At 40.7% G+C, this 22,427-nt stretch overlaps 1 protein-coding gene across 1 annotated transcript in view; it reads left to right on the top strand.

Moving 5' to 3' along the window:
• Nucleotides 1-22,427, top strand: part of SLC27A2 (solute carrier family 27 member 2) — an 89,205-nt gene that overhangs the window by 11,264 nt on the left and 55,514 nt on the right. Inside the window, exon 2 of the mRNA XM_089685702.1 lies at nt 21,870-22,079. Coding sequence (XP_089541828.1) covers nt 21,870-22,079 — 210 coding nt within the window. The remainder of the gene's footprint in view (nt 1-21,869; nt 22,080-22,427) is intronic.

Genomic DNA, 22,427 nt, shown 5'->3' with positions numbered 1-22,427 from the left:
GCTGGACCTGATAGAAGTCACAAGACTGCTATATACTGCTGATGAGAAAAGGTATTTAGCAGTTTATAGTTACTAAAATAATTGCAATTCCATGTTCTGTGTACTGTGGGAGACCAGATATAGTGAATGCCGGGTCCTGGGTTTAATAACACTTTAACAAATACAATTCTAACTGTAATTGTGGTCCCCAATCTGGAAAAAGTATACTTTTTGTAATGCACATGTGATAAGAAAAGTTTCATCCGGAATTAGAACTTTTGTGGTTATCGACATCCATTGCTTTGGAAGATTATGCAAAGTAAAGGAATGAATGAAATAACAATACAAATAAAGAATTCTGTATAGTGTGTGCAAATTTGGATCTATAGGTAGATTCTAGTGTGTACTGTATATATATAAGTAAATATTCTTTATACAGAACACCAGAGATGAGACGGAAGATGTATTTTCCCACTATTTTGGTTGTGGACCCTTTAAGGAAGAGTTCAAGAGACATTTTTAGTACTCAGGTTCTCACCTATACAGGGTGTAGGGTTCCAAGGTAGGAGGACTGATTTACTGTGCTCTCTGGACTGGTAAGTCCTTATAAGGGACCCATAATTCTGAGGCTTGGAGAGACTTTGAGTGGGAAAGAGCCTCCAAACCCTAAATAGAGGAACTTTAGTCCCAAAAAGGATTAACCCACCTTTACAGAAGGCTTGAAAAGCAGTAGGAAGAAGTCAGTACCCGTCTATGAGGTAGAGTGGAGTAGTCCACAGCTGTGAGAAAGAGTGGGATGTCTGGTGACTTACACTTTGTCTTATGAGCTCCTGTGGCTTGTCTTGAACCCCCCATAAAAGAGACAGGAGCCCTAAGCCAAGTGTGAGACTGAGATAATGGCAGTGAACCATTATGTGGTCTTAATTACACCAGGACAGGGGCGGACTGACCATTTGGGAACTCGGGCACTGCCCGAAGAACGGGGTCAGTAGGGGGCCCTATGAGATGCCCCTGGTACTTTTCATAGGCTTTTTTGGGCATGTTTTGAGTGTGGGTGAGGAGACAGGGGCCCCATGATCCCCTATTGCCCCAGGGCCCCTTGAGTTGTCAGTCCGCCCCTTCACCAGGATGGACTGTTTGCATTTATTTTTGGTGAAGGAAGCTATTTGTGTTTGCTTGTTTTGAGAGACCAAAAATGACTGCTTACTTTTACAAGCGGCTGACTGCTGACCTTGGGCCCTCCAAATTGCAACTTCTAAATGTAGTGCTTACCACCGAAGGAGCCACTGATGCAAAGGTCCCAAATTCAGAATGGAAATGACCTTCCTGGCATTGCCACACCCTTTGCCACACCAATGCTCAGTGGGTAGGATATATTTGTGATAAACACCTTTTTAGGAAATAGTATAATAACTGCAACAGAAATAAACAATGACAGAAAAAAAGACCATGTGTAATACTACAAACAATGAGTGTCTCTGCAACTGAACCCCGGATCTGGGGAAGGGCCCCAAATTAAAGTGTTGGTGCTTGAAGCTAAAAGGTATTCCAGTCTCTCAAAACCCTTCCCACTGGCTAGTGTAGTTTTAATAGTTGGGGCCCAAAGTTCCTGCGGTGGAGCACTCAGGTTTAAGAGAATACCATGATACAGGGTGTAAGTTCCCAAACTGTATCCCTAGGTAAAGTGACAATGTTCCTTTAACTTGTGGGTAAGGAAGTTGTGGCCAGCAGCCTCTCACTACTATGCAGTCTGTAGTTAAACCTTCTGGAACCAGTGGTGCTGGTGGCGACTTGGTTCCTGTAGTGTTGATCTCTTACAGAACCGGCAATGCCCCTTTCCTCCGGCCTGCTGGATTTATCTGACTGCTGGGACCTTCATGCAAATGTGGCAGCCCAGTCTCTGACACAGCGGCGAACAGTCACCTCTCACTTTCCATGTGAGACTGCCCCAAGCCCTGGCTTGTGGCTTCTTCTTCCTTTTCCTTCTCTTTCTAGCACTCAGCTTCTAGGACTTGTATGTGGGTGGGTGTAGCGTGGTGCAGCGGCAATAAACACACTGTGCCTGTTTGCAATAAACAAAATTTGTATTTAAAGCAGAGTTCCACCTGAAAAAAAAAAAATAAAAGTCATCAGCTACAAAAACTGTAGCTGCTGACTTTTAAAATACAGACACTTACCTGTCCCTCGGTCCAGCGGTGTCCTCACCACTGCTGGTTTCACCGGCTGTCTTTTCTCCCTGGTGCTGACATCATCAGTGTGGGCACCCGGCTGTGACAGCTTGTGGCTTCACAGCCGGGTGTCCATTGCGCATGCTCGAAAAGTTCTACGCTGTGAATGGCCCCCGTAGTCTTTTGGGACTTGTCACATGTCCCAGAAGACTACGGGAAGGGAGGGGGGGCATGGGTGGGGGGAAACTTCTGCTTCCGATCACCTAAGCGATCGAAGTGGGAGCGGGTACCTGTCAAATTTGGGTACCCGCTCCCCAAAGGGGAGCGGGGAACAAAGGCTTAAAGCAGAACTTCCCCTTTTGGGTGGCGCTCCACTTTAAGTAATAGTCCAAAGATGCAAGCAGCCCAGTGGGAAGGCACCCAGCTGGGCAACATTCACAGTTCTACGCAACTTATAGATTGGAGCAGTTTCTGATGCATCGACAGTGACTGTCTCTGAGGGTGAATTGTGGCCTGGCTGGAGGGCCCATTAGGGAAGATTCCGATACAAGATGGTAAGTCCTTAGCCTGTCCCTACTCGTTCGGAATCTATCCCTATCACTATTCACTCTCCCTGACAGACGGGGTAACTGTCCCTATGCTATTCACTCACAAAAGTACCCCAAAACCTAAGGGCAGGCACCTTAAAAGGTTCTGCTGACCCAAGATGGCCACCAGGGTCACCAGGATGCAGTGTAGCCCAGGGGACCAAGGAAACCATAGACAAACCAGGTTTCTCTTGACTTCCTCTCCAGCTGCAGTACTGCTGTGGCTAAGTACCACTTAGAGTGGAGAACAAAGACCACGCCTGCCTACATGTAATCCCACAGAGATCTCCAATACTGTCCAGTCTCTCTGGGGGCTACCTCCCCCACAAGTGCCTGTTCCTCCCAAGGCTGCACTGCAGCCAGTCACAGTCTCCTGTGTATCCTGAGCAGTGGGCAGGCTCTCCACCAGTCGCTCTACAGCCCCGTCATAGTGCCTGTGTCCTCTCCATCCCTTTTTCTGTCCATTAAGCCACTCCACACACTTCACTTGTGCCCGGCGAGAGGGAATGACAGCTAACATGTGAGGGCAGCAGTGGCAGACCAATCTATGTGAGCTTTCAGTTGTGTGGCACAGTGCTGACATCATTGGAAGCCTGTCCTGACAACTCCTGATTGTCGGTGCTTGAACTGTCCATGACAGGTTGATCACAGTTCTGGGGGGCAGCAGCTGGGCATTAATCCCCACCCACCCTGCTGCACATGTATACTTATTGCTGTCATACAGGCGTTATAGAAACTTGGCTTTGCATTATTCTTTTTTTTTTATTTAATAAGCAATACAAGAAATCAGAACTTCGCCTGGGAAACCATCCACGTAGCTGGTCTGCATGACATTTTGAAGAGCCTTCAAATGAAATTAGCAGACTGAATGATGGCATCTTGGAATGATTTTTCAGAATTTCGTACAAATGTTTGAACAAAAATCTAACCATGTATGGTCAGAGATCAGATGTGAGTAGGCACTCTGTCTACTAAACTACTTAGTGGGGTATCATGTGCTGTGCGGTCACATGGAATTTTCGTGTTTGAAGCCTATTTGCTAGTTGTTTCTCTCACATTTATAAAGGGTTAAGAACACTAATAAAAGGTTGAACAAGATTCCCACATATCTTTGAAAAAAGTGCTTTCAGTTTGGTAAAGAAAAACAAAAAGGAGCACACCTGCTAAACTGAATTATCAAACCCAGAGAAAGAGGGAGAAAACATACTGTATTAATATAGCGCCGTAATAACCATGCAAACTTTTCTTTTTCATATTCCAAACTTTGCCACAAATATATGGTCATCTAGGTATGGTCTGATAGCTGTATTTTCAGCATGGTTTTATTATGTTCAACACAGGAAATCTCAGGGGTTAGGTTTTGTGTAAACTGTATCTGATCCTTCCACACATGATTTGGCTAGGTTTCAGGTTACATAGTTAGTCTGGCTGAAAAAAAACAAAGGTCCATCCAGTTCAACCATTTATAAAAAAAGAAAAAAGTTATAATCCTATACCCACAGTTGATCCAGAGGAAGGCAAAAAACCCAGCAAACCTAATCCAATTTGCTCCTGCAGGGGAAAAATTCCTTCCTGATCCCCCAAGATATTCCCTGGATCAACTTTACCTATAAATGTTAGTATCCAGTTATATTCTGTGTATCCTAGAAAGAATCCAGGCCTTTTTTAAAGCAATTCACTGAGCTGGCCAGACTCAACTCTTGAGGGAGTCTATTCCACATTTTCACAGTTCTTACTGTGAAGAAACCTTTCCGTATTTGGAGATTAAATCTCTTTTCCTCCAAACGTAAAGAGTGCCCCCTTGTCCTCTGTGATGACCTCAGGGTGAATCACTCTACACCGAGTTCACTATATGAACCACTGTTGTATTTACTGTATACATGTTGATCATATCCCCACTTAATCTCCTCTTCTCAAGAGAGAATACTTTCAGTTCCCCTAATCTTTCCTCATAGCTGAGCTCCTCCATGCCTCGTATCAGTTTGGTTGCCCTACTCTGTACTTTCTCCAGTTCCCCAATGTTCTTTTTGTGAATTGGTGCCCAAAACTGAACTGCACATTCCAGATGAGGTCTTACTAACGATTTGTACCAGGGGAAATGATATCTCTCTCTCTCTGGAGTTTATACCTCTTTTAATACAAGAGAGGATTTTGCTCGATTTAGAAACCACAGCCTGGCATTGCATGCCATTATTAAGCTTGTGATCTACCAGAACCCCCAGATCCTTCTCCACCATTGATTCCCCCAGTGATGTTTGCTGTGAGACAATAGGGGCAAAGTTACAAAGTTTAAAAAAAGGGAGGGTGATCAGACTCATTGATACTTTATAAACCTATTGCCTTTATGTTATTATTAATATGCTATTCTAAAGGAATGACAAAGGTGAGGGTGGTTTCAGCATGGCTGTAGTGTGTTGCCTGAAATGCTTTGGGAAGCTGGGCATTATAACAAGAATTCTTTGAGGAACATAAATTTCTATTTGTTCATACTTTTGTAAACACTTTGTATACAAACATACACACTACACATTAAAAATGCCCATGTAGACATCTTTCATGTTGTATGCCTCATCTGGATTCTCTGTTCACTCTTCTTTACTTCTTTACTCTCTGTTTACTGTTCCTTTGTAAAAATTTAAAAAACCCAATAAAACTTTGTAAAATAAAAATGCCAATGTACACACTATACATTAAAGTAGTTGTAAAGGCTGATAGTTTTTTAAGCAATCTATGCTTGAAGGCAAAAAACCTGTGTACAGCTCCCCCCTTCAGCCCCCTCTTATCCAGTGATATGTAGGGGAGCCTAGACTGTCCCAGGTCTCTCTTTCCTCATTGGCTGAGACACAGCAGTGGGAGCCAGTGAGCCAATGATAGCCAGTGAGCCAATGAGGAGAGAGCAGGTGCGGGGTCAACCCATGGCTCTATGTGTCTTATGGACGCATAGGGCCGGGCTTGGGAGCAAGCACACACCAGTGGCCCCAATAGTGCACAAGTGCTTGCTACTGGGGGCACTGGTCAAGGAGGAAGAGTCAGGAGAATCAGCGGGGGACCCGAGAAGAGGAGGATTGGGGCTGCTCTGTGCAAAACCATTACACATGGCAGGAAAGTATGACATGTTTGTTATTAAAAGAAAACAAAACAAAAACTGAAACTTTAGAATCACTTTAAACATTGCTATGCCCATGCTATAAATCATACATATACATGTACACACTATACATTATACATACTCATGATCACACTATTTATTATCACAGTATACAATATACATACCTGTTCACGCAATATACTTTATACCTACCCATGCACATGCTATAAATTATACATATCCATGTATACAATATACATTATACATACCTATGAACACAGCTACCCAATATACAGTACATACCCAAGCAAACACAATGTCTTATACATACCCATGCACTCACTATTTATTAGACATACCCATGCACTCACTATACATAATACATACACTTGCACACATTCTACATTATACAGTACATACCCATGCACTCACTATATTTTATATATACTCATGGACACACAATACCATGTAAATATCCATCCATCCTTGTGATATATATCCATTCGCGCGATATCCATTATAAATATCCATGCACACAGTTGTCACACAAATACAGAATGGCTGCACTGAGCAACTGAAAGTTCTCTCTAGTAGCTAATCTATATAATTATTACAATTACAAAAACATGGAAAAGCAAGCAGTAAAATAAGTGAATGCCACATAAAAATTACTTTAGACTCCATAAAAATATCTCAAAATATGTATTCCCTTATGACACACTATACTATGGTGGATCTCCTGGAAGTGAAAATGTACAGGAAGGCTCACTGACCATGATGAAGTATAAACCAGCACACCGAGTAGATTCTGAAGCCAGAGTCCCTGTCTGTCACCTTGGAAATAAAGGGGGCCACGGTGCACTCTAAATGTTGATGTAACTTTTTTGCTGATATGGGACTTCAATAAATCCTGCTTTAGAATCTACTTGATCTACAGGTTTTCTCTTCATCACTGGATAATGTAGGATACTACTGTAGAGCCATGCACCCATGTTTCACAAGGGTTACTGTTCTGTCTCTCCAATCTAAGCATTGATAGTGTGATCTCTGTAACTTACAGTTGTGATGATATAGCGATAACGTCAACCTCAGCTGGATACCACAGTCAGTGACTCAATCGATAAGACATCTTGTAGATCTTGTGAAGTTTATTCCATAAACTGAGAGAATCTTACAACAATGAGCATTCGATAGGTCAAAAGATCATAATGTTTCTTGCTCCATGACATGAGGCTAGAGCTGCAATGCATCTCTGGGAAAGGGAGAGGGCTATCTATACAGCATTAACTAAACCAAAGGAAAGAGAGGAGCAGAGACAAAATAAAGAAAACACTTAAAGGCATATGACAGTCAGTATGACAGTCTTGTGAAACATGACAGTTACCTATAGATGTCTGTGTGGCATGGTTTGGTGAATTGTTATGTGTAAAGTTAATGTACCTATGTAAACAATGTGTTGCTCTAAAATAAATTCATGCAGAGCCACAGAAGAAGTCAGTTGTGATGAAATGCGTAGAATGGAGCGGCATGCTGACATCATCACGTAAACTAGAAGTGACAGTAGAATCGCTTTGTTTGCCGGCTAGATTGTTTCATTGCAAAATAGTTTTTAGATGCTTGTGAGTGCATTTTATTAGATTTAATGAATATTTTAAGGATTTTATGGTATGTGGAGCATTTGTTTTTATGTTGCCTTCTGAGTGCTAGATGGATATTGCTGGGAGGAAGATACCTAGAAGAATATCTGTGGATGCTGCTGAATAACAGCAGCGAGAGTGATACGGTCCTGAGGATCATTTTTTGAGCCATTAGTGACATCTCTTTAATTAGGGGTCATTTGATGCTAGTAAACTTATATCTGTACTGTCAAGGTGGTGGCTTCGGCATGCATTCCAGGAAGCTGTGGTGGGGGATTATTGATTACACACTTGGATGTAGGACTTTGGTTTGAATGATACTGTGAATGGACTTTCACATCAAGTGGATAAGTTATGAATTAACTTACCATTTACAAGGAAATGTTTCATGTATGCACATGGACTTACATTTATTTTTGAATATTGTTGTTTTGCACATTGCGTCAATTAATTTTATCACAACACATTGCTCCTGGTCAAGAGTGCTCACGGTCACAATATTTGGTCATAGCTTATCATTAGGGGTTTTCTTAGAGGAGATTATTGTAGCTACATAACACTGGCTCTGAATATTGAGTCACCACCAGTCAAGTTTTTTTTTTTTTGTAAAGTGGAAAAGTAACCAACTGAATCAGAATTTTGCCCTTTGTACTGTTGTTCTGTTTAGAAGACCATGTCACCCTTTCACCTAGTTTATTGTTGTAACTGGAGGCTTTCATCAAGATGTAGACTTTAGTACAGGTTGCTAAACATGTTAGTTCAAAACATCAGTTAACAATAGACATATCACCACAGGGCTATTCTTACTGGAATGTATTCAGTTGTAGTTTTGACAACTTTTCAATGTTAGAAATAGTAAACTCACTGTAGGGTATAGTAAGCAATGACACAAAACCATTGCATTATGCTGTCCATCAATGCTAAGAAGCCGTTAAAATCCATGACAATCTGAGGATGTCTACTTCATAAAAGTTGAATAAAATATTAGCTTCTTAAACAATGGGGCGGTTTTCAAATATGATAAAGCAATAAATGGGGGAAAATTGATCATGTCATAGAAATAGAGTGTACTAAATGTATTGTGATAAAACTTGGGTAAATCATTGCTTTCCATTTCACCGCATTTTTCTACAGTTTATAGAACATGGAAAAAAACCATGCCAATGTGAAATGAAAAGAAAAAAAATGTAGACAAAAATAGAAAAATTAAAAAGAAGACAAAATAAGAAGAAAATAGGAATTAGGCCACATTGAATAAAGTTAACACATTTAACTTTAAAAGATTGAATCTTTTAAAGTTAATCTTTTAAAGTTGAAGCTTCTGTTTTTTGACAATTAGGATTATACCTGGTTCAGGGTGACATACATTATCATCATCAAACCATTCAACAAAAAAAGGAAAATGTCTTTATAAATACTGGATTATTTTAGCTCACAAATTAGTGAAAAAACAGAATAATCTGCCAACAGCAGCTTTGTCATTTCAGCTAAACTGGCAGAAGTAATAGGTGTCTTTTAGCCAACAGAGATAGCTGGAAACAGTGTAACTGATAAGAGTGCAGTGCAGTTCAGGCAGAGAGCACAAAAAGTTCAGTGATCAGATCAGCTCACACAATTTCTGGCAGGATCAACAGGTAATTGCATTTACTGAGAAGATATAATAAAAACCTTTCAAGTGTATATTTAACAGACCAAAAGAGTGCAAATAAGAGAAGTTGGCTTACATACAGTACAACATATTTTACTACCAACAACTACAGTATGTACTGCAAATTGTACCTCAGTAGAAATAAATTTGCTAAATTTATATAGTGAAGCATTATATATATTTTAAATGGTTATTGTGGAAACACAACTGATGGTTGCAGCTATTCATTATTAAGTTTATAGCACATTATCACATTATTAGGTTATTATCACACATACAGTTGTGTCCAAAATTATTCAACCCCCACTGAAATTGAGTGTTTTGGCCAGTTTGACATTGCTTTTGATCATTCAGTCATCTTGCTTACATTTACATTAAAGAGGCACTTGTAGGTCAGACAAATATAACATAACAGTTATAATGAAATAACCACAAATGTCTTTTCTGTGCTCACAGCATTATCAGTTTTATTCAACCCCCAAGTGACATTCAATCTTAGTACTTAGTACAGCATCCTTTTACAGTTATAACAGCTTTTAAACGTGAAGCATAGCTTGACACAAGTGTCTTGCAGCGATCTACGGGTATCTTCGCCCATTCTTCATGGGCAAAGGCCTCCAGTTCAGTCACATTCTTAGGCTTGCGCACTGCAACTGCTTTCTTTAAGTCCCACCAGAGGTTCTCAATCGGATTTAAGTCTGGTGACTGCGATGGCCACTCCAAAATGTTCCAGCCTTTCCTCTGCAACCATGCTCTAGTGGACTTGGAGGTATGCTTGGGATCATTGTCCTGTTGAAAGGTCCAACGTCTCCCAAGCCTCAGGTGTGTGACGGACTGCATCACGTTTCCATCCAATATCTCCTGGTACTGAAGAGAATTCATGGTACCTTGCACACGCTGAAGCTTCCCTGTACCTGCAGAAGCAAAACAGCCCCAAAGCATGATTGACCCTCCACCATGCTTCACAGTAGGCAAGGTGTTCTTTTCATCATAGGCCTTGTTCTTCCTCCTCCAAACATAGCGTTGATCCATGGGCCCAAACAGTTCTAATTTTGTTTCATCAGTCCACAGAACACTATCCCACAACTTTTGTGGTTTGTCCACATGGCTTTTGGCATACTGCAGTCGACTCTTCTTATTCTTTGGAGACAGCAAGGGGGTACGCCTGGGAGTTCTGGCACGGAGGCCTTCATTACGCAGTGTGCGTCTTATTGTCTGGGCTGAAACTTCTGTACCCACATCTGACAAATCTTTTCTCAGTTCCTCAGCAGTCACACGGGGACTTCTCTCCACTCTACGCTTCAGGTAGCGCACAGCAGTCGAAGTCAGCATCTTCTTTCTGCCACGACCAGGTAGCGTTTCAACAGTGCCCTTTGCCTTGAATTTGCGAATGATGCTTCCTAAGGTGTCTCTTGGTATGTTTAACATCTTTGCAATCTTCTTATAGCCATTGCCCTTCCTGTGAAGAGAAATCACCTCTTCTCTTGTCTTCCTGGACCATTCTCTTGCCTTCACCATGTTTGTAACCACACCAGTAAATGTCTAGAAGGAGCTGAGTATCACAGTCATTTTAAAGCTGCCTAATTGGTGCTTATTATGCTTGATTGCTGCTCGGTGACATCCACAGGTGTTTTCAATACCTGATGGAAAGCACCTGTATGAACCTCTGTTCTTCAGAGTGGTAGTCTTTAAGGGGTTGAATAATTGTGGCAATGAAGAAACCACATAAGAACCATTTACTACTGTATTACATAAACAATTGATGTCATTTTAGTTGCATTTGGGTAGTTACAACGTCCTTGTAGGATTTGATTCTGAATACAATTCCAAATGTACACTATAGTCCCTAAACCCCTTTACAGCATTGGGGGTTGAATAATTTTGGACACAACTGTAGGAGGTAGCGCGGGAGTGTCACTTTTCATTAACAATTGGCTAAATTGTTTTGGAAGACCCTTGTAACACATTGGTAAACCTAGGGGAGACTGAAAGGGGATTGTACAGTCAGACTGTATGTGTAGCATTTTAAGGTACACATCCAGAGATGACAACACAACATTTTTATGTCTACGGGAGGCCTCCATCCATTCCATCCAAGTGCTTCCAGCCAGGGGGCAGCAATCGACTGGATACTTTCCCCTGTGATAAGACGGCACTGGCCTTCTGCCCCTTTTATTTTTTTATATATTTTTTAGTAAGTGAGAATGCACATGGCATTTGTATGGCCGCACCATTTCGCGGGAAATGACATAAACTTACAATTATAATGCATATGGCATAGAAGAGGACTCAACAGTTGGCCTTACAATCATAAAGTCTCTGGCTCAGTCATTTGGCTGTATGGCAAAGCCTTGGTGAGGGAGTATCTTGTGTTGGAATTTAGTAATTAGAATAACACAATCTGTTAAATTGCTAACACAGTAAGCCTATACTGTACTATTCACAATTGGAGGGTGGTGGTTGGTCACACACTCCTTTCTTTGGAGCCAGCCAAGGACAGGACTTACGTACATTCCTTTATAATAATAATACAATCCTGTATAATAATAATAATACCTTTATCAGGTCGGGAGACAGAGCTGTGCTGATAAAGTGCCCACAAGTTGGTAGAATTATATTCATGAATAATCGCCTTCTCAAGTCCATGATCTGCTTAAAACTTCTCTGGGAAAGCAAGTGTTGTAACAACTGGAATATGGCCCTCTGCCTGGTTGTTAAGATTGGGATTTCTAAGGTTTAGTTGGGTGAGGGAGTATATGAAGTTGGTATATTCTAAGCTAATCACCAACCACAAGCAGTTCTACCATATGTGCTCCTCTGGAGTAGTTGAGTGACTTGTTGAGGATGAAATAATCTATGCATGTTGGAGCTATATACCAACTTAGAAGAACCTTGTAGTTTACCTCAGTAATCAAAGTGTTCATGTAGGATTTAGATGCTTAGGTTGCTAGTGTGTGCCAATCCTCAAATCCCATGCCTTCTCTCGAGTCTTGCACCTATCTATCTATATAAAGCAATTTTTGGAGGTTGAAGCTAGGATATCCTATTTGCTTGTTACACAACTTGTCATCCTGTCCAAGTTGCTGCATAGGAATTTAAATAGTGACATCAATGTCAAGGCGATCTGTGGCCCCACAGATTTGAGGAAGTGGGTTAGTTGATTGTATCAGTATAATTCATTGTTTGGCATTTATCATGCAGGATTGAACCCTCAACAGGTCAGCTATCCTCAGGAGACCTTCATTGATTCACCAGGGAAAATCACTGGGTTGGAGGCCTGGGGTAAAAGCAATGTTGTAAATAATGGGAGACAGAGCATTGTGGGAGGGATCTGAGCTTGTGCTGATAGCAAAGGTGATTCCATAGTCTGAGGGAGAACAAGAGTGAGGGACACATAATGAATAGAAGCCACATTAGGCCAATTCATTTCAGGGAACAGGTTTGTGGTTCAATCATGGTCCATGTGGGCCATGAAATCTGGAAATGGATGGCAATCAGTTGGGATAAATATGCCACTTGGAAATATTTTGTAAGATTTGGCATTCCGAAGCCTCTTCGTTTTTTTAGGCGTTTAAAATGTTAGCTTCTTAATTTATTCATAGGTATTTTATTGCCCCAGGTAAATTTCAATAGTTTTTTTTAGGTATGAGATGGTTTTAGAGTGTATTGTCATTTGATTTGGTATTAGGTTCCATTCTCAATAACAAGTCTCCAAAGTCTCACGATTTCCAGTATTACTTTGGTGTGACTTTGATCCAACTTTACATTCTCTGGACCAAAGTTGCATCAAAAGTCACACTAAAGTAGTGCAGGTACCTTTTCAAAATCGCTGCGACTTTAAGTTACACAGATTTGAATGGATGCCATTGAAAAGAATGGGCTGTGATGTGTCATGCAACGTTGATGTCCAAAGTCACATAACAAGTTGCACAAGTGTGAATGGAGCCTTAGAGTTTATTGCCACTTGATTTGGAAACTGTTTTGTATGTTGTTATGGGGTGGGTCATCTAAGTTACAGTTAGGAGCATGGAATTGTTTATTTGATTCCAGAAATAGCTGAAATTTGATGTAGGGTTTATAGGAGATTTGTAAAGGTAGTTAATAGGGATGTTACCAACATGAGTATGTCATCCGCAACAAAAATGTGCATTTATATTTCTGTTCTCTTGAGCGTATGCCTTTTTATGTCAGGATTTTCCTATATCATGGTGGCCAGTGGTTCTAAAGCCAGATTGAATAAAATTGTAGCAGGTAGGTGGGTAGTCCTGATGTGTGATTCTAGAGATGTTGAATCATAAGGGTTTTTACCCATTTAGCGATAGTGCCACAGAGGGAGATTGATAAATGTTTATATTAATTAGGAATTAAAGGCCAATAACAAATGATTGTAAGGCAAACAATAGGTAGTTCCAAAAGACTGTATTAAAAGCTTTGAAGATATCTAATGAGAGCAGCTGAGATAATATTTGGAACGTTTCCTGTTCAGGCCTAGTAGTGGGGTGCAAATCCCATTTGGTCCAGATGTATGCATGGAGGTAGGAAGACGTTAAATCTATTTGCCAGTTTCTTATGTAGGATGGCCATTACTCCATACTCATACTCCTAGACCTTTCCGCTGCCTTTGACACAGTCGACCACCTGCTCCTCCTCAGTAAACTCCACTCCATTTGCTTCCATGACACTGCTCTCTCCTGGTTCTCCTCTTACCTTTCTCAGTGCACTTTCAGTGACACATACAACAACTCCTCCACTCCTCTCACTCTTTTAGTTGAGCTACCCCAAGGCTCTGTCCTTGAGCCCCTCCTTTTCTCTCTCTACACCTCCTCCCTGTGCCAATTGATAACCTCCCATGGCTTCCTCACGTATAACAAATCTACTAAGCAACATATCAGCATGGATGTCACACCACTGCCTTAAACTCAATCTATCCAAAACTGAGCTTGTAATATTTCCTCCTCCCCGATCCCCCACTCATGTCTTTACTATTAAGATCAACAGCACAACCATTGGTCCCTCCCCACGTGCCAGGGTGCTAAGTGTAATCCTAGACTCTGACCTCTCCTTTGGACCCCTCACCCAATCACTGGCCAAATCCTGCCGCCTCAACCTCCGGAACATTTCCAAAATCCGTCCCTTTATGACCAATAACACCACAAAACAACATATCCACGCCTTGGTTTTATCCCATTGGTCCCTCCCCACATGCCAGGGTGCTAGGTGTAATCCTAGACTATGACCTCTCCTTTGGGCCCCTCATCCAATCACTGGCTAAATCCTGCCGCCTCAACCTCCGGAACATTTCCAAAATCCACCCCTTTATGACCAATGACACCACAAAACAACATATCCACGCTTTGGTTTTATCCTGCCTTGATTACTGCAACTCCTTCTTCACTGGTTTACCGTCTACCAGGCTATAACCCCTTCAGTCTATTATGAAGGCTGCTGCTAGACTCCTACACCTTACCAACCGATCAGTGACTGCTGCTCCTCTCTGCCAATCCCTTCATTGGTTTCCACTAACGCAACGTATAAAATTCAAAATACTAACCACAGCATACAAAGCTTTCCACAACACTGCCCCTAGCTACATCACCAACCTCATCTGCAGATATCATCCAAATCGCCCGCACCGGTCCTCGCAAGATCAATCTCCCTAATAGATCCCAGAATAGAAGAGAAAACCTGACAGGAGTTATAACCTTTCCCCACTCTATCTAAGAATAAGAAAATACGTTTTTGCTCAGCATACACCTTTTAAAATACAGGATTGGCTGTATTTTATTTATATGCACATACCAAATATTATATTAAACACTGTTCTACACTCTAGCTCCCTCGTCACCTCCTCCCACACTTGCCTCCAGGACTTCTCCAGAGCCTCCCCCATCCTCTGGAACTCCCTACCACAGTATGTCTGGTCAGCCCCCACCCTGTCTGCCTTTAGGCGATCTTTGAAAATTCACTTATTCAGGGAAGCCTACCCCATCTCCACCTAAGAACTGTACTTGAGCCACCTCCATGAGAACATCGCCTACAGCTATTACCTTTTGTACCACCTCCCCCTTCCTTTAGATTGTAAGCTCCATGAGTAGGGCCCTCCTATTCCTTCTGTACTGAAATGTATTGTAATTGTACTGTCTCCCTTATATTGGAAAGCACTGCTAAAACTGTTGGTGCTATATAAATCCTGTATAATAATAATAATAATAATGTAGGAGATGGGGCAGTAGTTTGCAGTTTCCCAGATCTATCCCTGTTTTGGGAGTACATAAATAAAAGTCATGTTTTCTGGGGGCGGTAGATTTTAAAATTTGTTATTTTGATATCTTAGTATATAGGAAAAGTAGTAGTAAAAATGCACTTGTAGATTTAACCACTTCCCGACCGGCCGTTGTATATAAACGGCCGGACGGTGGCACTGCAGGGTCGGGTGGCCGTCTATAAACGGCCTCCCCGCACCCTGCTTGTGCGCGCTCCCTGGGAGCGCGCAGCACCGCGATCCGGTGCCCGCTGTGTCCTCCGGACACAGTGAAACACCGATCGTCGGACGGGACCTCTGTACGAGGTCCCGATCATGTGATCACTGATTGGCCAATCAGTGATCACATGCAAAGTAGTAAGCAAGATGTCACTTCTGACATCATTGCTTACTATGTGTGAAATCTGTGAATGATCACAGAGGTCACATGGTACAAGGCTATTCACAAAAGCCTTGTACCATGTGACAAGCTGTGACCAATCACAGCTCACTCTGTATTTCTCAATGAGTGCAAGAATGCACACAGAGAGAAAGAGAAATGATTGCTTTTACATCCTATATGGGTGTAAAAGCAATCAGTGTAAAAAAAAAAAAAAAAAAAATCTTTATCACCCCTCACAAGTAGTACAGTGTCACCATGGTGACACTGTACTGCTAGGGTGACAGTATGTAAAAAAAAAAATAAAAATAAAAAATAATAATATAAAAAAATAAAATAAAAATGTAAAAAAAAATGTTTAAAAATTATAATTTTTGCTTATAAACTAATTTGGATTTTTTTTTTTACTAAAAAGATAACGGAATAAATTTTGGCTAAGATTTATGATGAAATATTATTTATTTGCAAAATTTTATTAAAAAAACACTTTTTTAAAAAATTTTTGGACATTTCATTTACATAGCAAAAAAAATTCAAATCCCAGTGGTGAATAAATACCACCAAAATAAAGCTTTATCTATCTAAAAAAAATGGTAAAAAATTCATTTGGGTACAGTGTTGCATAACCGCGCAATTGTCATTCAAAGTGTGATAGCGCTAAAAGCCGACATGGACAGGAAGGGGGTAAAAGTGTCCGGTCTGGAAGTGGTTAACCAATACATTTTTTTATATCTTTAAATGTAATAATTTAAAGGTAGAGGAGTGAAGCTGTGACCTATTTGACCTAGAGGAAAACATCTCACTGACTGCTTGGGCTTTGTTACACTTTTCATCACGAATTGGTAGAAAGTGTGGAGCGCTGCTGTGACTAATGTTATATTGATTGCTATTCATGACAATTTTTTAATATCATGCATATTTTTTTTCTTGATCTGTGTAACTGGGAGTGTGTCAGGGGTATATCCTTTGTATACATACTTTGGCTAAAGGTGCCAGAAAGTTGGGAGGTATACTAATTTATAAAATATAACTAAATGTTTATTAATATATTTTCATTTGCTAACATTGTTAGTTTACACTCAACATCAGCAACATATATTAGGCAAGGAAAAGGAAACTACAAACATTTGTACAAAATACAAATGAAGTTCATGGAAAAATTAACTTTGATAAGAATATAATAGATAAACTGGGTTACAAAGATCACTCAGTCGAGTAAGCACAGACAGGATTACACCATAAAATTAGGTCACAAAAGCAAATTAATGTTAAAGGTAATGTACTCTGTATATATATATTCATATATTTATTTACAGTATAAGTCCATCTGTGAAATTTCCTTGCTACTAAATATTCCATGGTCAACTTCTAGTGGTATTATAACAAAGTGGAAGCAAGTGGAATCAGCAGCAACTCAGCCATGAAGTGGTGGGCCACGTAAAATGACAGAGGGGGGTCAGTGCAGAAGTCGCCAACTGTCTGCAGAGTCAATAGCTAAAGACCTCCAAACCTCTTGTGGCCTTCAGATTAGACCAACAACAGTGCGTAGAGACCTTCATGGAATGGGGTTCCATGGCCAAGCAGCTGCATCCAAACTTTACAGCACCAAGTGCAATGCAAAGCGTCAGATGCAGTGGTGTAAAGCACGCCGCCACTGAACTCTAGAGCAATAAAGATGTGTTCCCTGGAGTGACCAATCACGCTTCTCTGTCTGGAAATCTTATGGATGTGTCTGGGTTTGGCTGTTGCCAGGAGAATGATACTTGCCTGACTGTATTGTGCCAAATGTAAAATGTAGTGGAGGGGGGATTATGGTCAGGGGTTGGGCTTGGCCCCTTAGTTCCAGTAAAGGGAATTCTTAAGGCGTCAGCATACCAAAACATTTTGAACAATTTCATGCTCCCAACTTTGTGGAGAGAGTTTGGGGATGGCCCCGTCCTGTTCCAACATGACTGCACACCAGTGCACAAAGCAAGATTCATAAAGACATGGATGAGTGAGTTTGGGGTGAAGGAACTGGACTGGCCTGTACTGACCTCAACCTGATAGAACATCTTTGGGATGAATTAGAGCGGAGACTGCAAGCCAGGCCTTCTCGTCCGACATCAGTCCCTGACCTCACAAATGCATTTCTGGAAGAATGGTCAAACATTCCCATAGACACCCTCCTAAACCTTGTGGACAGCCTTCCCAGAAGAGATGAAGCTATTATAGATGCAAAGGGCGGGCCAACTCAATTTTGAACCCTACAGACAAAGACTAGGATGCCATTAAAGTTCATGTGCGTGTAAAGGCAGGCATCCCAATACTTTTGGCAATATAGTATATATAGTCAGTTATGAACTATCAAACTATATATGAAATAATGCATATCAATGAATTGCCTACCGGATATATTTTTTCACATACATGTTAAAATCTGCATTTTTTTCTATAAAATTTTTTAAAATATAAAAGATGATGTTGCGTCAAGTAAATACACACCAAACGTGTCAAGATTTCAGGCCTGTGAAATGGTGACCTATCTATGGTACTTAAAAATTGTCCATCATTGACACTTTAGGTGCCTTTAATGGTTATCATTTCACTCTGACATTTGCCACAAACTCTCACATGTGGTGCAATCACTGTTTAGATATGCACGCTGTCGATACACATGTGGATGTATACATTTGCATTTACGAGCATGCGCAGGGAGAAGGGAATGCTTTTACATTTTTTTCAGTTATATTTATTTAAATGTATTTTTTAACTCTTATTTTAAAAAGTTTTTTTTTTCATTTAACTTTAGTGCTAACACAAGGGGGTAAACAAGCCCCCTTGTGATAACTTCGGGCAGTGACAGGTATGCTTTATGGAGACCCCAGATGTCTCCCTTGCCCTTCAAAGCAGTGGCTCAAACACAAAAAATTTTTGATCAGCCGCTTTCCTGACTATAACAGCCCGGACATGACAGCTCTGAAACCAGAAGTGAAGAAATCCTCATGGCTTCTGGGACCATTCATCACAGAAAGGATGGGGGAAATGCTTGGACCAATTGCTGCGGTCCAGGGCTCCCTGTAAGAACAAGAGAGCCCATGAATGGTGGTGGGGGGGGAGGGGTAGGGTTCAATAGCTTAGTATACATGATCAGGCTGCAGTCAGGATCCTGATATAACCGCTTTCTGACAAAGCTGTTTATATATATACTGATAGCAAGCATTTAGATAGCTCTTAGGTTGCAATTTTCAAATGTTACCCCCTTACCTAAGCTGGGACTAATTTCTTTTTTTTTGGCTTGGTAAATTTGGTAAATAAGTGAGGCATAAACTCCAGAGAAATCAAGATAAATCATTACAGTCAATTCACAAAAAACAAAAAAAAAAATGGTTTATCCCATGTATAGGCCTCTGGTGCCCAACACGTGACACAGTGGCCCTCTGCATGTAAGCCAATGGGCTATTGGGCACCATATAGATAGCAGAGTAGCAGTGGGGGTGTCGGGTACTGGAATGATTTGTGTTCCAGCATTTGACACTGAAAGAGAGACTGTACTGTCTTTTAATGTCTTGATCACCAATTTGGGGGGGTAGAGTGTTAACGTTCTCTGCCATAACTACCAATGCAGGGGGAGTGGAGGGTAAACGTTTACTGCCAATAACCACTTATTCACCAGTGCATGAGGGGGTTACATTTCACTACCAGTGACCACCAATGTGGAGGAGGGGTTAATAGTACTGAAACCAGTGCTGGACACTATTATTGCGTCCACTGATACCAATGTTGGGAGTTATTATTGCATCTACTGACAGCAATACTGGGGATTATTATTGTGTCCATTGACACTGATTTTGAGGGCTATTTTTGCATTCACAGACACCAATGTCAGAGGTTACTATTGCACTCACTGACACCAACGCTGTGGGTTATTATTGCACTCACTGACACCAATGGTGGGGTTATTGTACTCCATCTTCTTCAGTGTGTACTGCAATACATTGTGATGCAAAAGAAAATGCAGCAAGAGCTAAATATTTGGGCACTGAGGAGCAAAAATGCACTGCTATCATGTGGTCCTCTGGAATTTTCAAGTTGACCACCACTGGATAGGTAATCAATATTTTAGGAATAATGTAATAGGGTGAACAAAATAATAGGGTGAACTCTACAGTGGTCAGTAAGTTAAAAAAAAAAAATGTATCACTGTGGAAATGTTCTTCCCCAATCCTGGAATGTAACTTAATTGTAACATTTCACTAAGGGAGATCGTTCTGTGAATGAAGGCACAATGAGTGCACACTATAAGAAAATTGGAAGAAAAATTCCTTACAAGGAGTGATCGGTCAATTATCTGATCCTTAGTCTAGTGTTTTTGACCTCTGATTCCGACTGTTTGGAGGGAAAAAAAAAGAAGGTGCGATCTAAAATTTTTTATCATGCATAACACAAGGACTGATTTTTTCTCAATATGTACAGTAAACATATGGAAATAATCGAATAGAGAAAAGCACACATGATCAGAAGCAAAGTACAACCTGGAAGAGAGTGGCAACAAACGCAGAAATCATACACAAGAAAGAACATTTGTCTTTGTCGTTCGAGAATTTTCATACCAGTTAATACCATTGCCGGTTCCATCATGAAATGCACCTTTGTTGAAAAACAGACAACAGTTCATCCGATTTTCACATAGTACATACCCCACTTAAGAATGTGTTAATTTCTTTTTAAAAAATGTAAAAAGAATACGTTTGTGGTTTCACCTTATTTCTCCTCCTGGTGCAGTGTAAGGCTAGGTTCACACTGCTGCCTGATTGTGACTATGTAGTGCAACTTCAATGCTGTTTTGAAGTAGTTTCTATATTATATGGGGCCGAAATCATACTGGAATTACACCAAAGTACTACAGGAACCTGTTGCATTGATGAGAACATGCACCATTGAAAACAATGTGATTTCCATTAACATGCGATTCTGTGCAACTCAAGTCACATCTTAAATTGCAATAGTGTGAACAGAGCCTACACCTGTGAAACAAATTGTGGTGAAACGTAAGAAAACCACTATATAAGTGCTAATTTTTGCAAAACATAAACATTTAATATGTTTGTTAAATAAAATATTTTTTTGGCAAATTGACTACTTCTGAGATAAATACTGTTTGAGTATCCTTTAGTGAACTGACCCTTCTATATTTTGTACATTTTCAATAAACATATTTTATTTTTACCTCCTAATGATAATAATATATTTATTGTCCTTTTTGTATATCCCTGACATATTACAAAGAATATTACTGAATGCCGTGTTTTTGTACATCAGTATCTGCACATCCAATGTGTACATACTCTAGGATACCGGTGTCAAACACAAGGCCCGCGGGCCAAATCCAGCCCTCAAGGCCATTTCATGTGGCCCTTGCACCTCTCCTGCAGGTACCCCCTTGCCTCAGCCCCCATCTTGTCTCAGCAGTTGACAGCAGAGAGGAGAATAGAACTCCTCTGCCAAATCCTGCACTTCTCAGTGCAGCTGCAGTGCCCCCTCATCTTTGCCTTCTCTGGTCTCAGCATTCAGCAGACTCTGGTAACTGATTCCACTCCTCCTCATGTCCTCCTCCAGACCCTGCACTTTCTGCTTTCGAGCTCTGCTCCCAAAGAGGGTGCACGGTGATGTTAGGGAGGGTGTGAGATTCTTCATATCTGATGTAATGGGGGTGGGGTGCTCTGGACATCTAGTCTTACAGATACAACTGGCCCTTTGAGGGCAACCATAATGCTGATGCGGCCTATGATGAAATTAAGTTTGACATCCCTGCTCTAGGCCAAACTGGTCAAAAGTCAGTTAACTTACAGATATATTTTGTACTGTTAAAAAAAAAACAGGCCACTATGAGGAAACCTATTCCGATCCTCAAGTAAAATATACAAATCCAATGCTGATATTGTCCTGGTGGATTTAAAGAACCTCTGTTTTTTTAGGGCGTGGATACAATCTAGAGAACCACTGTGCTATCCTTTAAAAATAAACATTGTCAGCCATGGATTAAGCAATCACTTTGCTGCTTGTTTTTACATCGTGTTGCTGTTTTACCAACATGAGTATATTGCTAAGCGTTTGATATTTTTTTCTTTTATTTTTTTAGAGCTGAAAGATACCATAGATGAAGTGATGTCAGAACTCCAGAAAGACAATGCAAGAGTATATTATATCTCACAGACACCTGTCAGTGAGGGGACGGAAACATTCTTGGACAAAGTTAAAGCTGCATCGTGTGAATCCGTTCCCAAATCCTTGAGGTCTTTTATTACTGGAAAATCTCTTGCCATGTACATCTATACATCAGGAACAACAGGTAAAAGGTGATAACTGCTGTCACCAGAAGTGTTTGTCTCTTTATTTCTGAGTATCTCCTCTCATCTTAAATCTCAACTCCAGCCAAAACATTTTGCATATACTGCAATAGAGAATTATTAGAACTTCAGTCAGATTTTTTTTGCTTTGGGATTTTCCTGCACTTAGTGTCCTATTGACAGTAACTGGAAGTGTCTTTGGGGCAGAGACAATAAAAAAACACTGTTAGAAATGTAAGGCAATATTGGAAACCCTGTCAGATTTTTATTTACAGCCTTCTTGTCCTGATGACTCCTCATTCTCCTTATTTATCCTTCCTGTCCTGGTGACTCCTCTCTCCTCAATTCTT

This window comes from Staurois parvus, unplaced genomic scaffold, assembly GCF_062004578.1.
Source record: "Staurois parvus isolate SC_StPar_1 unplaced genomic scaffold, SC_StPar_1.0 ptg000381l, whole genome shotgun sequence".
In the NCBI taxonomy this organism is placed as follows: Eukaryota; Metazoa; Chordata; class Amphibia; order Anura; family Ranidae; genus Staurois; species Staurois parvus.
Note: the sequence above shows the minus strand (reverse complement) of the source record. Positions and strands in the feature narration are given on the sequence as shown.